Raw genomic sequence first — 15,653 nt, 5'->3', positions numbered from 1 at the left:
CCTGTCTGTGTCCCCCTGCAGTGGGAGGGACAGATGTGAGGGGCTGTGTGTCCTGTCTGTGTCACCCTGCAGTGGGAGGGACAGATGTGAGGGGCTGTGGGTCCTGTCTGTGTCCCCCCGCAGTGGGAGGGACAGATGTGAGGGGCTGTGTGTCCTGTCTGTGTCACCCTGCAGTGGGAGGGACAGATGTGAGGGGCTCTGTGTCCTGTCTGTGTCCCCCTGCAGTGGGAGGGACAGATGTGAGGGGCTGTGTGTCCTGTCTGTGTCCCCCTGCAGTGGGAGGGACAGATGTGAGGGGCTGTGGGTCCTGTGTCCCCCTGCAGTGGGAGGGACGGATGTGAGGGGCTGTGGGTCCTGTCTGTGTCACCCTGCAGTGGGAGGGACAGATGTGAGGGGCTGTGTGTCCTGTGTCCCCCTGCAGTGGGAGGGACAGATGTGAGGGGCTGTGTGTCCTGTCTGTGTCTCCCTGCAGTGGGAGGGACAGATGTGAGGGGCTGTGTGTCCTGTCTGTGTCCCCCTGCAGTGGGAGGGACAGATGTGAGGGGCTGTGTGTCCTGTCTGTGTCCCCTTGCAGTGGGAGGGACAGATGTGAGGGGCTGTGTGTCCTGTCTGTGTCCCCCTGCAGTGGGAGGGACAGATGTGAGGGGCCGTGTGTCCTGTCTGTGTCACCCTGCAGTGGGAGGGACAGATGTGAGGGGCTGTAGGTCCTGTGTCCCCCTGCAGTGGGAGGGACAGATGTGAGGGGCTGTGGGTCCTGTCTGTGTCCCCCTGCAGTGGGAGGGACAGATGTGAGGGGCTGTGTGTCCTGTGTCCCCCTGCAGTGGGAGGGACAGATGTGAGGGGCCGTGTGTCCTGTCTGTGTCACCCTGCAGTGGGAGGGACAGATGTGAGGGGCCGTGTGTCCTGTCTGTGTCACCCTGCAGTGGGAGGGACAGATGTGAGGGGCCGTGTGTCCTGTCTGTGTCACCCTGCAGTGGGAGGGACAGATGTGAGGGGCTGTAGGTCCTGTGTCCCCCTGCAGTGGGAGGGACAGATGTGAGGGGCTGTGGGTCCTGTCTGTGTCCCCCTGCAGTGGGAGGGACAGATGTGAGGGGCTGTGGGTCCTGTCTGTGTCCCCCTGCAGTGGGAGGGACAGATGTGAGGGGCTGTGTGTCCTGTCTGTGTCCCCCTGCAGTGGGAGGGACAGATGTGAGGGGCTGTGGGTCCTGTCTGTGTCCCCCTGCAGTGGGAGGGACAGATGTGAGAGTCTGTGGGTCCTGTCTGTGTCCTCCTGCAGTGCGAGGGACAGATGTGAGGGGCTGTGGGTCCTGTCTGTGTCCTCCTGCAGTGCGAGGGACAGATGTGAGGGGCTGTGTGTCCTGCCTGTGTCACCCTGCAGTGGGAGGGATAGATGTGAGGGGCTGTGTGTCCTGTGTCCCCCTGCAGTGGGAGGGACAGATGTGAGGGGCTGTGGGTCCTGTCTGTGTTCCCCTGCAGTGGGAGGGACAGATGTGAGGGGCTGTGGGTCCTGTCTGTGTGTGCAATCACCCCACACGTCTGCCTGTGATGTCTCTCCCACTTACTCACCCTCTGTCTCTTTCTCTCTCCACAACTGCACTGATAGAGATTGGCCGTCTCTTGTCATGTGGTCTCTCTCAGCTGCAGGGGCTTCTGGGAGTTGTAGTCCTGCTTCTCTTCTGTTACAATTTTAGTTACAGACGTGAACTACAAGCCCCAGAATCCCGTGTAAAACTGTGACATCATAATGATTCAACAAATCAATGCGCAGATCTGTGGTAACCACAACCCTCCCCCTCAAGGCTGCAGCAAGGCCCCGCCCCATAGTCAGGCAATGAGAGCCAATAAGAGCCAAGGCCCGACCCGCAGTCAGCCAATGGGAGAGCTTGAGAGCCAGAGAGCCAATGAGAGCGCACACAAACCCACAAACACAATATATACTATATCTATGGGTTCCCTGCTGGGCCGGGATCAGTACTCCTAGCTCCTGATTCTGACCCAGCCATTACCCCATACACAGAACGCAGCATGAAGAGGCTCAGTGAAGGTGGCAGTGACGGTGTGTAAGTGTCTGATCGGGTCACACAGCTGATAAAAGGACAGCCGCCCAGCCTCATAGTCCAGGTATATTCCTAATCTCTGCACGGGAGACTCGGAGTTTATCAGTGTTTGTATTGAGTCATGTATCACTGAATGATCATTATCCCGCACGCACAAACACCAGGACTTCTTATTATCTCCTATGATGGACTGACGTCCTTCCCTTTCTATACTGGGATAGGAAATCCCTACATCCCAGTCCCCTGAGTCACTGACCTCCACCTCCCAGTAATGTTGTCCTGAGGAAAAACTCCTGGTGCTTAAAACCTGACTATAAGACACAAATCTCTCTGGTGTATCCGGGCGTAACTGGTCTGTTACTGACCAGGATGCAGTTTTCAGGTCACCTGATACAGATACATGATTAAACGCTGTATTTACATCCAGTAATATGCCTGAATCCCCCTGCACATAGAACCGCTCTTTGCTTTTAGATCAGTCACAATATCAGCGAATCTCTGTAAGGTCAGTGGGATCAGAACCTCATACAAATCCCCTAGAGCAGGGACCTTATTACCCTCTCTCTCTCTGTCCTCATTATCTTCATTATCAGTTTTGTCACTATCATTATCTCCCTCCCCATCCTCAGCATTGTCTGAGTCCTCATTACCTCCCTCCTCAGCATCACAGAAGTCAGCATTGTCTGATTCCCGTCCCTGTAAGACAGTTAATGGATCAGTGATGTTGCTCAGCTCCTCAATGTGAAGCATCTTCCTGGACAGCTCGTCCTTCTTTATTTCCAGCTGCTGGATTAGATCAGAGACTCGGAAAGAAACCTGCTCTTCCCACCTGGTGATCTCACTCAGGACTCGCTTCTCTAGGACTTCCAGCTGTTCCCTGATGTCCCTAATCAGGGCAGTGACTCGGGCTGTTACCCCAGCTGCTTTTTCTTGCGCTTCTCTCCTGTGTTCCTGCAGACTCTGGGATCTTTTCTCAGTCTCCTCTCTCACTGAGGTCAGTTTCTCCAGAACATGTCTCAGTTTCTCCTTCTTCTTCTCAGAGGCCTCATTCAGCGACTCCACCTGTGCTCCCCAAACACCCAGCAGGACACACAGATACAGGCAGCATCCTCAGTGCAGTAACACTCCAAGAGCTTCTTGTGGACGGGACATTTCCTGTTCTTTAAGGAGGTGGTTGGCTCAGATAAGACGTGTTCCTCTGACTTGCTGTGTCTCTCTAGGTGAATATCACACAGGGAGGCGTCACAATGCAGACATGTTTTAGCAGCGGGTACAGAGGAGGTAACACAGTAAGTGCAGAAGATCACAGCCTCCTCCTGCTCCGGCTGAGTAGAAAGGAAACGCTCCGCTATGTTACACAGCTTCAGGTTCCTCTGCAGTGCAGGACGCTCCTGAAACTCTGCTCTGCATTCAGGACAGGTATAAAGTCCAGATCCCCCCTGGGAATCCCACACACTCCCAATACAGCCCTGGCAGAAGTTATGCCCATATCTCAGCATTACAGGCTGGGTATAAGTGCTCAGGCAGATGGGGCAGGTTAGCTCCTCTCTCAGACCAGCAGACGCCATGCTTGGAAGCAGCAACAGGAAACGAAACTTACATTCTCCTCTCTCTCATATAACCAGTGGGGCGTTCCCCTTCTCAGCACACAGGGGCGGGAGTTTGTTACTCAGACTATTAACCCTGTAAGTTCCTGGCTGCAGTATACACTATGAGGAATAAGAGTAGTTATAAGAATATGCAGCATGTTACCTATCTGTGCTCACATGAGGCGTTTGGTGACATGTGACAGGTGTTGCACTTCAGGGGTTAGGTAACCTTTTAAGTCAGCTGTGTGTTATACACCTCAGCATGTTCCTGCAGTACATGGGGACCCAGTGACACATAAGACGAGCATTGAGAGGAACGTACGTAATAAATTCTATACCAGACTATATACCCGTGAGCGTATAATACCCCCGTCTGTCTCTACGTGAGTCATCGGAGCAGAGAATTTAGGTATTGTTACTAAAGCAGGAACAGGACCTAAGAGCCCCTTACAGCGCCCCCTCCTGTGGTCAAAGTATGTGTCAGGTGTAACAGGACTGGTTCAGGGACAGAACCTATTGTAGACCAAACAAGTAAGCATACTGTATTAATGGCCCCTCATTTATTGACTAGGAATATTGGATTATTAAAACACTTTATTATAAGTAATAAGTAGAATAAGTGGGGCTGAATAGGCACACATATATATACAGTAACACACTAAGCACACTGCGGATACACAGCAGGGGGCTCTCAGATATGGCGCCCGGTATAACGTACTGAATCTCGGGGGTACAGGTCCCTGGGAATAGTATGAGCGGGCGATGTGCATATCACAGGGATTGGGGTATAGGGGGCATTGGCATTATATTCCCTTTGCCCCCACTGGGTAATACATCTGTACCCCCCTATATGCCACCTAAGCTGATGGCTGCTGGTGCCGCGCCCGCAGATAATGGCGCTAATTGTAAGTAATAAGTTGCTTACGTGACGTTACAATGAAGCTGCCCCCGTGTGTCTCACGCGGGGTTAATAAGTATTGATGCCTGTGGGTGTTTGGGCAAACCAGGACCGCCAACAGAAATTATGGGGCCCAGGACAAATGAAAGGAGCAGGACCCCCCCCCCGAACCCATAGCGCACCTACCGCGGAGAAATATATTTTAGCGCGAAACGTTTACTTATCTGTTTTTCTTATTCACACAATGGATGAATCAGACCGCGCTGCGCAGTGATTACGCGCTGTGTAAATTAGATGCGCAGGTGCAAAAGGGGTGAATATTATAGTACCCAGAACCCAAAGACGGGCCCACAGAACCCCACTGATCGCACGCATTGCTATATTCACAGAACTATTGCCTGATAAACACCGGCCAGGTTTGCACGCGTGTCTGTGTTAGGTATGTACAGATATCCTGTTACACGCATGTAACCACACCATGGTAACGTGAGGAACCGCTTGCTATACTGCGTTCCCACTGCAAACCCAGCTGCCCCACGGAGGGTAATTAGACTGTAGAGATTATGCAGTAACATTGTAGCAGTATATCTGTATATACCTAACACAGACAAGGTTGCAAACCTAGAAGGTGTTTTTGGACGCATGGTAACCTTATATTGTAGTGCAAAGGGTTAATAATTGCTACATAGGTTGCATTGTGGGTCCAGATATATGATATAGGTGTCACAGTGTCGCTGCTCTCTGTGGATCAGCAATAGGCGCACACAGCACGCTGCTCCTCGCTTTACCAATTTTGGCTACACTAGGATAACAATATATCTATATACTAGCTGATATACCCGGCGTTGCTCGGAGGCAGGGAGGGGACATGGGGCGTGAAAGGCAAAGGGGGGACGCATGAAAGGCAGGGGGGGGCGCGTGAAAGGCGGGGGGGCGTCAAAGGCAGGGGGGTGCGCGTCAAAGGCAGGGGGGGTGCGCGTCAAAGGCAGGGGTGGTGCGTGTCAAATTCAGGGGGGGTTCGCGTCAAAGGCAGGGGGGGTGCGCGTCAAAGGTGGGGGGGGCGTCAAAGGCAGGGGGGGCGTCAAAGGCAGGGGGGGCGTCAAAGGCAGGGGGGGGCATCAAAGGCAGGGGGGGCGTCAAAGGCAGGGGGTGGGCATCAAAGGCAGGGGGGTGTCAAAGGCGGTGGGGGGAGTCAATAGTACCTCACTATATCACTGGGGGCCACTATGTGACCTAAGGACCACAGGAGGAAGGGAGGATTTGGCCATCAGCTCTATTATAGGTACCCAGAGGCCACTTACCCCTTCCCTCCCTACCTCCTCCGTGGGGATCATGTTAATACTTTAACCTATTAGTCTGTGTATTTGATAAAATAAAACCTTTATGTTTTGGGTAAGTTTTAGACCCTAAATTGTTCTGGTGGTTGGACCATAGGAGGTTCTCAGACAATAGTTCTGTGATTATAGCAATGAGAGCGATCAGCGGGTTCTTTGGGCCCTTCTTTGGGTTCTGTCTGTGTACTGTTTTTCTTATTGTAATACGGGAAAAAACATTACAATGCAATCTGTTTATTTTTATATTTTCAACAAAAGACAGATGACTGCCTGGGTGGGTTGGTGACTGGGTGACTGGGTTGGTGACTGGGTGACTGGGTGGGTGACTGCCTGGGTGGGTGGGTGACTGCCTGGGTGGGTGGGTGACTGCCTGGGTGGGTGGGTGACTGCCTGGGTGGGTGGGTGACTGCCTGGGTGGCTGCCTGGGTTGGTGGGTGACTGCCTGGGTGGGTGGGTGACTGCCTGGGTGGGTGCCTGCCTGTGTGGGTGGGTGACTGCCTGGATGGGTGAGTGACTGCCTGGATGGGTGGGTGGGTGACTGCCTTGGTGGCTGGGTGACTAACTGCCTGGGTGGGTAGGTGACTGACTGCCTGGGTGGGTGGTTGAGTGACTGCCTGTCTGGGTGGGTGACTGAGATGGGGACTTTGTGACACTTGAGTGGGTGGGTGACTCAGTGACTGGGTGGGTGACTGACTGGGTGGGTGAGGGCCTGAGTGACACTTGACTGAGTGGGTGGGTGACTCAGTGACTAGATGGGTGACTCAGTGACTGGGTGGGTGAGAGGGTGACTCAGTGACTGGGTTGGTGACTCAGTGACTGGGTGGGTGAGTGGGTGACTCAGTGACTAGATGGGTGACTCAGTGACTGGGTGGGTGAGTGGGTGACTCAGTGACTGGGTGGGTGAGTGGGTGACTGAGCGGGAGTAAAATGGTGATGGGACAAGCCTGGGGAGATGAGATCATGATGATGGGGGGATGTGGGGGTATTTTTTATATGTATTCGGGGGGTGTGGGGGTATTTTTTAAATATTTATTCGGGGGGTGTGGGGGTATTTTTTAATATTCGGGGGGTGTGGGGGTATTGTCAGTCGTGCTGAACCTGCATGCGCTGTCATTATAAAGCCAGCACCCCCCCCCCGCTCACCTGCAGATCCATATCCTTATAATCTCACCCGATCTTCTTGTTTACTGATGCGTGTTACCGAAAAGCCTCACCGTAACGCACCCACAATCCCCCCTCCCCACACAAATCTGGTGAGCCCCCCGAATGGGGTCCATATAGCGAATTAGTGGCGGGCACTTCCGTGGCTCTTTCTCCATGATTATCGTGGCCAAAATGGCACACGCCTCTAGCCAATTCCAGAATGATTTGGGATAGTGTCCCTGTCCCCGTCCTTATCTTTGTCCTGTGACCTCTCCGACCTCCCCTCAGTGTCCTTATAATCTGGCAACAGCGAGAATATTTCTACGTAACTGTCACGGGAGACCGGGTTATTTACACCTTGTTACCGGGATCATTCATTGTGCAAAACACGGAAGAGAAATAAAGTGTCATTTATTCGGCATAAATTTGCTTACACACAATGATACACAAAATACAGACACAAAGACACACTTACTTTGGGGCTGGGGTAGAAAACTAGACTCTCCTAGGTGCAGGGATCTCTATGGGAGAGTTTTACCCTGACCGGGACTTAGCCCGGAATCTCCTGGAACCCAAATCGGCAGAAAGTCCCACACGCCCCCGCTACGTTCCCTCCTGAGAACTTGGTCCCTCCTGACCGCGAGTTACTCCCAATCTCCTGGAACTCAAATCGGCGCAAAATCCCAGCGCGGCCGCTGCGTGCGATTCTGGGAACTTGGGCGCAGAAGGCGGGACTTAGTCTCTGGCGGGCAGGATTTTCAGGCTGAAATAGAAGCCGGTTGCTTTGCTGTTACAAACAAAGCAACTTTGAAAAGCCGCCCGCGCTCTTTCAGCGCAGACTCAAGGGGAACACACAATCTGATTGGCTCGCGGCTTCTTATAGTATTCTCTGCTTCATTCATAAAATAGAAGCAGAGCAGACAGCCAATCAGCACGTGGGAACTTTCCCGAGCAGCCAATCGGAGCTGAGCCGGCTAGAAAAGCCAGGTCAGTGGGAAATGTGAAACAGCTAAGGGGCATACGCAAGCTGCCACATACCCCCCCAGCCATCCCAATGCCCCCCGCTGGGGCAGGCCCCACCAGGTCTGGCAGAACAAGTGGCATCCCGGGGGACGGCCTTTGATCTCCGGACCTGGTACTCCTCCTTTCCCCGCTGACCAAATGCTGTCCCCACCTCTGGGCTTCCTCTGGCTGCTCTGAACTCCGATGTCCAGCAGACATGCCGGCGCCTATGGGTTTGCCCGGGCTGCCTGTGTGGGCATCGGTTCCGAATGTTTAAACACATTAAAACTATATTTGAATACACACTGGGTCTCGGGGATCCCCGTCAGCGATGTGGGACTTTAGGTGAAGGACTTGGGGGTACAGGGAACAGAAAAGGAAAAATGTCTCTTTATTTCTGCTGCCTTATTCCCCCACACACTTTCCCTGTGACTCAGTTTGGACTCTCAGTCCCCCCCCCCCCCCAACCTTATATACGGCTGGGGCACCCACAAACCCTATACTGGTTGTGGGTCACCTTGGCACTAGCTGGTGTACCCCCCTTAACCTAGGGATACAGCTACAGGAATACATATGTCTCCCTGTGCCTCATTGTCTGTCTGTCTGTCTGTCTGTCTGTCTGTCTGTCTGCCGCGGGAGGCCAGGTCTCCTAACACATTTATATTTCAGGGATCAGTCACACGGCAAAACCAGGGAAAGGAAACAGACTGATCGGCGCCGCCCCACTGGTGAAATGTAACGCAACACCGCCACCCGGTGGTGGATAGGGTCAATAGCACCTGAGCAATAAACAGAAGTAAAATAATAAGAGTTATTAGCAACAGATAAAATAAATACAAATCTTTAACCACTTCTCACCCTCTGAGAAGAAGCAGCCGGTTCCTTCAGCAGATGTGTTAGGATCGGCCGTCGGTCTGTCGCAGCGCTATACATTACGTGTAGCCATGTGCTTTCAGGAATCTGCTTCTGGGTTTAACAAGCCGTGTATCTGACTTCACGCGTACTTAAGGTATTTTATAACATGCGGGGTAGCCTTCAATGTTTAAATAATAAAGCTGACCACTCATAGTTATTATTTAAACAACTCATATATTTATTTATTTCATGTCCGGACGTATTCAGGGACTGGTTTTGTTCTGTATAATTTTGCAGTTGGCGAATTTAGCGAATCTGCCAACTGCACTTTCAGCAGCAGCTCCCCTATCAACCAATAGGAAGGGGGCGCCTGATATATTAGTGCAGGTAGTCAGGATCAGAGCCACCCCCTGAGGAAGTTGGCCCCGAGCCAACGAAACGCGTCGAGTGTTACGTCGCGAGTGTCCAGTGTGCTAGAGGAGAAGAATAATCACTGCCGGACCTGGACAATCGTGACGTCAGGACCTTCGGGAGAAACGAGTGCCTTTTCCAGCGGCCGCTGTAGGAGAGGACACGAGGCGACCCGAGGAGGAGAGACGTCCGCCAGAGCCCGACGGTAAAGGAGGAGAGAAGACCAACCCGCATCACAAAGATACCTTTTCATGCCCTGATTGGCATTTACAGATGTGAGTGAACATCTATCTGGGACTGGTTTTATATGTGCTTATTGTATTAAAGTGTTTTACTTACTGCACTCAGTCCCTCTTTCTCCTGTCCCTGCTGAAGAGGCGAATATACCTGCACTTACCCACATACTCATCACCCCACCCACAACCCCCTAACTACGGATGGGCTGCTGTTTTTTCATTGAATAAGTCTGACACCCTCACATTGTGTTTACAGGGCAAAACAAGGCACTTAAATAAAATGAGGTTTATTTTGGATAAATCCTCGGCAACACACAAGAATACAAAAATATACACACTTACAGAGGTCTGGGGGATGAGATCTACCTTTCCTAGGTGCAGGGACCCACTTCTAATGGGTTTCCCCTGTCCGCTTCTCTGCTCCAGGATATCAGAGCGCTGAATACACAGCAGCCACTCTGATATGTATCTCCAGCTGGTCACAGTCCAACTCCACACTCCTTCCCAGAGATGGACCTCTGCAAACTCCACACTCCTTCCCAGTGTCTCTCAGATGGTCCTCTAAGAGAATCTCCACACTCCTTCTCAGAGATGTACTAGTGCCATCCCTTACATAGCACCCTTTATATAGCCCTCTGTGGCTATCCTTTATATGGGACAGGGACTGCTGACCAACCAGGCCACGGATTGAGTTTGTGTCACAAAAGCCAGAGGAGGGCGTGCTAAGGCAACCAAGACATCCCACTTGGTAGGAGCCTCAGCGCCTGGGCATTACAATGCTCTTACTCCCAGATCTGATCAGCAGCCTTTCACCTCTCCCCAGGAGTCCTGACACCGAGCTGTCCCAACCCCGGTTTTAATCCCATCATTTCTATGGAACAGTTCAGCTAAATGGGATTACAGAAACTCCCTCCATAGAAATGATAGGAACAGGCACATAACATCATGTACATTCGCAGGGCTGACATGTTAATTTCATCACCACACAATACCAGGTATCTAAGCTGGCGGGGGGAGGGGAATTGCTAACACAGAAATAAATACAGACATAAGGTATTTATGTAAAAGACAGGGCTTAGAATTACACACAGCCAGCCCACACTCCCTGTACTTTGTTATAGGGGTAACTAGCTGGAATTTCTCTTTAATGGGTCAGCCAGCTACCCCTACCATCACACTCACCCACCCCCTGCCGTATTAGGGACGCTCTCACCCACCCCCTGCAGTATTAGGGACACTCACCCATCCCCTGCAGTATTAGGGACGCTCTCACCCACCCCCTGCAGTATTAGGGACACTCACCCATCCCCTGCAGTATTAGGGACACTCACCCATCCCCTGCAGTATTAGGGACGGTCTCACCCACCCCATGCAGTATTAGGGACGCTCTCACCCATCCCCTGCAGTATTAGGGACACTCACCCATCCCCTGCAGTATTAGGGACGGTCTCACCCACCCCATGCAGTATTAGGGACGCTCTCACCCACCCCCTGCAGTATTAGGGACGCTCTCACCCACCCCCTGCAGTATTAGGGACGCTCTCACCCACCCCCTGCAGTATTAGGGACACTCTCACCCACCCCCTGCAGTATTAGGGACACTCGCCCATCCCCTGCAGTATTAGGGACGCTCTCACCCATCCCCTGCAGTATTAGGGACACTCACCCATCCCCTGCAGTATTAGGGACGGTCTCACCCACCCCATGCAGTATTAGGGACGCTCTCACCCACCCCATGCAGTATTAGGGACGCTCTCACCCATCCCCCGCAGTATTAGGGACACTCACCCATCCCCTGCAGTATTAGGGACGGTCTCACCCACCCCCTGCAGTATTAGGGACGCTCTCACCCACCCCCTGCAGTATTAGGGACACTCACCCACCCCCTGCAGTATTAGGGACACTCACCCACCCCCTGCAGTATTAGGGACGGTCTCACCCACCCCCTGCAGTATTAGGGACACTCGCCCATCCCCTGCAGTATTAGGGACGCTCTCACCCATCCCCTGCAGTATTAGGGACACTCTCACCCACCCCCTGCAGTATTAGGGACTCTCACCCATCCCCTGCAGTATTAGGGACACTCACCCACCCCCTGCAGTATTAGGGACGCTCTCACCCACCCCCTGCAGTATTAGGGACACTCTCACCCACCCCCTGCAGTATTAGGGACGCTCTCACCCATCCCCTGCAGTATTAGGGACGCTCTCACCCACCCCCTGCAGTATTAGGGACGCTCTCACCCATCCCCTGCAGTATTAGGGACACTCTCACCCACCCCCTGCAGTATTAGGGACACTCACCCATCCCCTGCAGTATTAGGGACGCTCTCACCCACCCCCTGCAGTATTAGGGACACTCTCACCCACCCCCTGCAGTATTAGGGACACTCACCCACCCCCTGCAGTATTAGGGACACTCATCTATCCCCTGCAGTATTAGGGACTCTCACCCATCCCCTGCAGTATTAGGGACGATCTCACCCACCCCCTGCAGTATTAGGGACGCTCTCACCCTCCCCTGCAGTATTAGGGACGCTCTCACCCACCCCCTGCAGTATTAGGGACACTCTCACCCACACCCTGCAGTATTAGGGACGCTCTCACCCACCCCCTGCAGTATTAGGGACGCTCTCACCCATCCCCTGCAGTATTAGGGACGCTCTCACCCACCCCCTGCAGTATTAGGGACGCTCTCACCCATCCCCTGCAGTATTAGGGACACTCTCACCCACCCCCTGCAGTATTAGGGACACTCACCCATCCCCTGCAGTATTAGGGACGCTCTCACCCACCCCCTGCAGTATTAGGGACGCTCTCACCCACCCCCTGCAGTATTAGGGACACTCACCCACCCCCTGCAGTATTAGGGACACTCATCTATCCCCTGCAGTATTAGGGACTCTCACCCATCCCCTGCAGTATTAGGGACGATCTCACCCATCCCCTGCAGTATTAGGGACACTCTCACCCATCCCCTGCAGTATTAGGGACGCTCTCACCCATCCCCTGCAGTATTAGGGACACTCTCACCCATCCCCTGCAGTATTAGGGACACTCTCACCCATCCCCTGCAGTATTAGGGACACTCTCACCCACCCCCTGCAGTATTAGGGACGCTCACCCATCCCCTGCAGTATTAGGGACACTCACCCACCCCCTGCAGTATTAGGGACGCTCACCCATCCCCTGCAGTATTAGGGACACTCACCCATCCCCTGCAGTATTAGGGACACTCACCCACCCCCTGCAGTATTAGGGACACTCACCCATCCCCTGCAGTATTAGGGACACTCACCCACCCCCTGCAGTATTAGGGACGGTCTCACCCATCCCCTGCAGTATTAGGGACTCTCACCCACCCCCTGCAGTATTAGGGACACTCACCCATCCCCTGCAGTATTAGGGACACTCTCACCCATCCCCTGCAGTATTAGGGACACTCTCACCCACCCCCTGCAGTATTAGGGACGCTCACCCATCCCCTGCAGTATTAGGGACACTCACCCACCCCCTGCAGTATTAGGGACGCTCACCCATCCCCTGCAGTATTAGGGACACTCACCCATCCCCTGCAGTATTAGGGACACTCACCCACCCCCTGCAGTATTAGGGACACTCACCCACCCCCTGCAGTATTAGGGACGGTCTCACCCATCCCCTGCAGTATTAGGGACTCTCACCCACCCCCTGCAGTATTAGGGACACTCACCCACCCCCTGCAGTATTAGGGACGGTCTCACCCATCCCCTGCAGTATTAAGGACACTCACCCACCCCCTGCAGTATTAGGGACACTCACCCACCCCCTGCAGTATTAGGGACACTCACCCACCCCCTGCAGTATTAGGGACACTCACCCATCCCCTGCAGTATTAGGGACACTCACCCGCCCCCTGCAGTATTAGGGACGCTCTCACCCATCCCCTGCAGTATTAAGGACGATCTCACCCATCCCCTGCAGTATTAGGGACGCTCTCACACATCCCCTGCAGTATTAGGGACACTCACCCACCCCCTGCAGTATTAGGGATGGTCTCACCCACCCCCTGCAGTATTAGGGACGGTCTCACCCACCCCCTGCAGTATTAGGGAGGCTCTCACCCATCCCCTGCAGTATTAGGGACGGTCTCACCCATCCCCTGCAGTATTAGGGACACTCACCCATCCCCTTCAGTATTAGGGACACTCACACCCATCCCCTGCAGTATTAGGGACGGTCTCACCCATCCCCTGCAGTATTAGGGACACTCACCCATCCCCTGCAGTATTAGGGACGCTCTCACCCATCCCCTGCAGTATTAGGGACACTCACCCATCCCCTGCATTATTAGGGACGGTCTCACCCACCCCCTGCAGTATTAGGGACGCTCTCACCCACCCCCTGCAGTATTAGGGACACTCACCCACCCCCTGCAGTATTAGGGACGCTCTCACCCAGCCCCTGCAGTATTAGGGACACTCACCCACCCCCTGCAGTATTAGGGACACTCACCCATCCCCTGCAGTATTAGGGACACTCACCCACCCCCTGCAGTATTAGGGACACTCACCCATCCCCTGCAGTATTAAGGACGCTCTCACCCATCCCCTGCAGTATTAAGGACGATCTCACCCACCCCCTGCAGTATTAGGGACGCTCTCACCCTCCCCTGCAGTATTAGGGACGCTCTCACCCACCCCCTGCAGTATTAGGGACGCTCTCACCCATCCCCTGCAGTATTAGGGACACTCACCCACCCCCTGCAGTATTAGGGACGATCTCACCCACCCCCTGCAGTATTAGGGACACTCACCCACCCCCTGCAGTATTAGGGACGCTCTCACCCACCCCCTGCAGTATTAGGGACACTCACCCCTCCCCTGCAGTATTAGGGACACTCACCCATCCCCTGCAGTATTAGGGACACTCACCCGCCCCCTGCAGTATTAGGGACACTCACCCATCCCCTGCAGTATTAGGGACGGTCTCACCCATCCCCTGCAGTATTAGGGACACTCACCCATCCCCTGCAGTATTAGGGACACTCTCACCCATCCCCTGCAGTATTTGGGACACTCACCCACCCCCTGCAGTATTAAGGTCACTCTCACCCATCCCCTGCAGTATTAGGGACACTCACCCATCCCCTGCAGTATTAGGGACACTCTCACCCATCCCCTGCAGTATTAGGGACACTCACCCATCCCCTGCAGTATTAGGGACACTCTTACCCATCCCCTGCAGTATTAGGGACACTCACCCATCCCCTGCAGTATTAGGGACACTCACCCGCCCCCTGCAGTATTAGGGACACTCACCCATCCCCTGCAGTATTAGGGACGGTCTCACCCACCCCCTGCAGTATTAGGGACGCTCTCACCCTCCCCCTGCAGTATTAGGGACACTCACCCATCCCCTGCAGTATTAGGGACGCTCACCCACCCCCTGCAGTATTAGGGACGCTCTCACCCATCCCCTGCAGTATTAGGGACGCTCTCACCCACCCCCTGCAGTATTAGGGACGCTCTCACCCATCCCCTGCAGTATTAGGGACACTCACCCATCTCCTGCAGTATTAGGGACACTCACCCACCCCCTGCAGTATTAGGGACGATCTCACCCACCCCCTGCAGTATTAGGGACGCTCTCACCCACCCCCTGCAGTATTAGGGACGCTCTCACCCATCCCCTGCAGTATTAGGGACGCTCTCACCCACCCCCTGCAGTATTAGGGACGATCTCACCCACCCCCTGCAGTATTAGGGACGCTCTCACCCACCCCCTGCAGTATTAGGGACGCTCTCACCCATCCCCTGCAGTATTAGGGACACTCACCCATCCCCTGCAGTATTAGGGACACTCACCCACCCCCTGCAGTATTAGGGACGATCTCACCCACCCCCTGCAGTATTAGGGACGCTCTCACCCACCCCCTGCAGTATTAGGGACGCTCTCACCCATCCCCTGCAGTATTAGGGACCCTCACCCATCCCCTGCAGTATTAGGGACACTCACCCATCCCCTGCAGTATTAGGGACGGTCTCACCCATCCCCTGCAGTATTAGGGACGATCTCACCCATCCCCTGCAGTATTAGGGACGCTCTCACCCACCCCCTGCAGTATTAGGGACACTCACCCACCCCCTG

General features: G+C 54.0%; 1 protein-coding gene across 1 annotated transcript; it reads right to left on the bottom strand.

Annotated features, from left to right (window-relative positions):
* Nucleotides 1-1,555: 1,555 nt before the first annotated feature.
* LOC142483913 (E3 ubiquitin/ISG15 ligase TRIM25-like) lies at nucleotides 1,556-3,892 on the bottom strand. The gene is given in 4 exon segments (XM_075583834.1): nucleotides 1,556-2,526; nucleotides 2,529-2,638; nucleotides 2,708-3,118; nucleotides 3,121-3,892. Coding segments are annotated over 4 exon segments (1,575 nt in total). The 5' UTR covers nucleotides 3,626-3,892; the 3' UTR covers nucleotides 1,556-1,977.
* Between the last annotated feature and the right edge of the window lie 11,761 nt (nucleotides 3,893-15,653).

This window comes from Ascaphus truei, unplaced genomic scaffold (assembly GCF_040206685.1).
Source record: "Ascaphus truei isolate aAscTru1 unplaced genomic scaffold, aAscTru1.hap1 HAP1_SCAFFOLD_392, whole genome shotgun sequence".
Lineage (NCBI taxonomy): Eukaryota > Metazoa > Chordata > Amphibia > Anura > Ascaphidae > Ascaphus > Ascaphus truei.
This window is presented reverse-complemented; position numbering and strand designations above follow the sequence as displayed.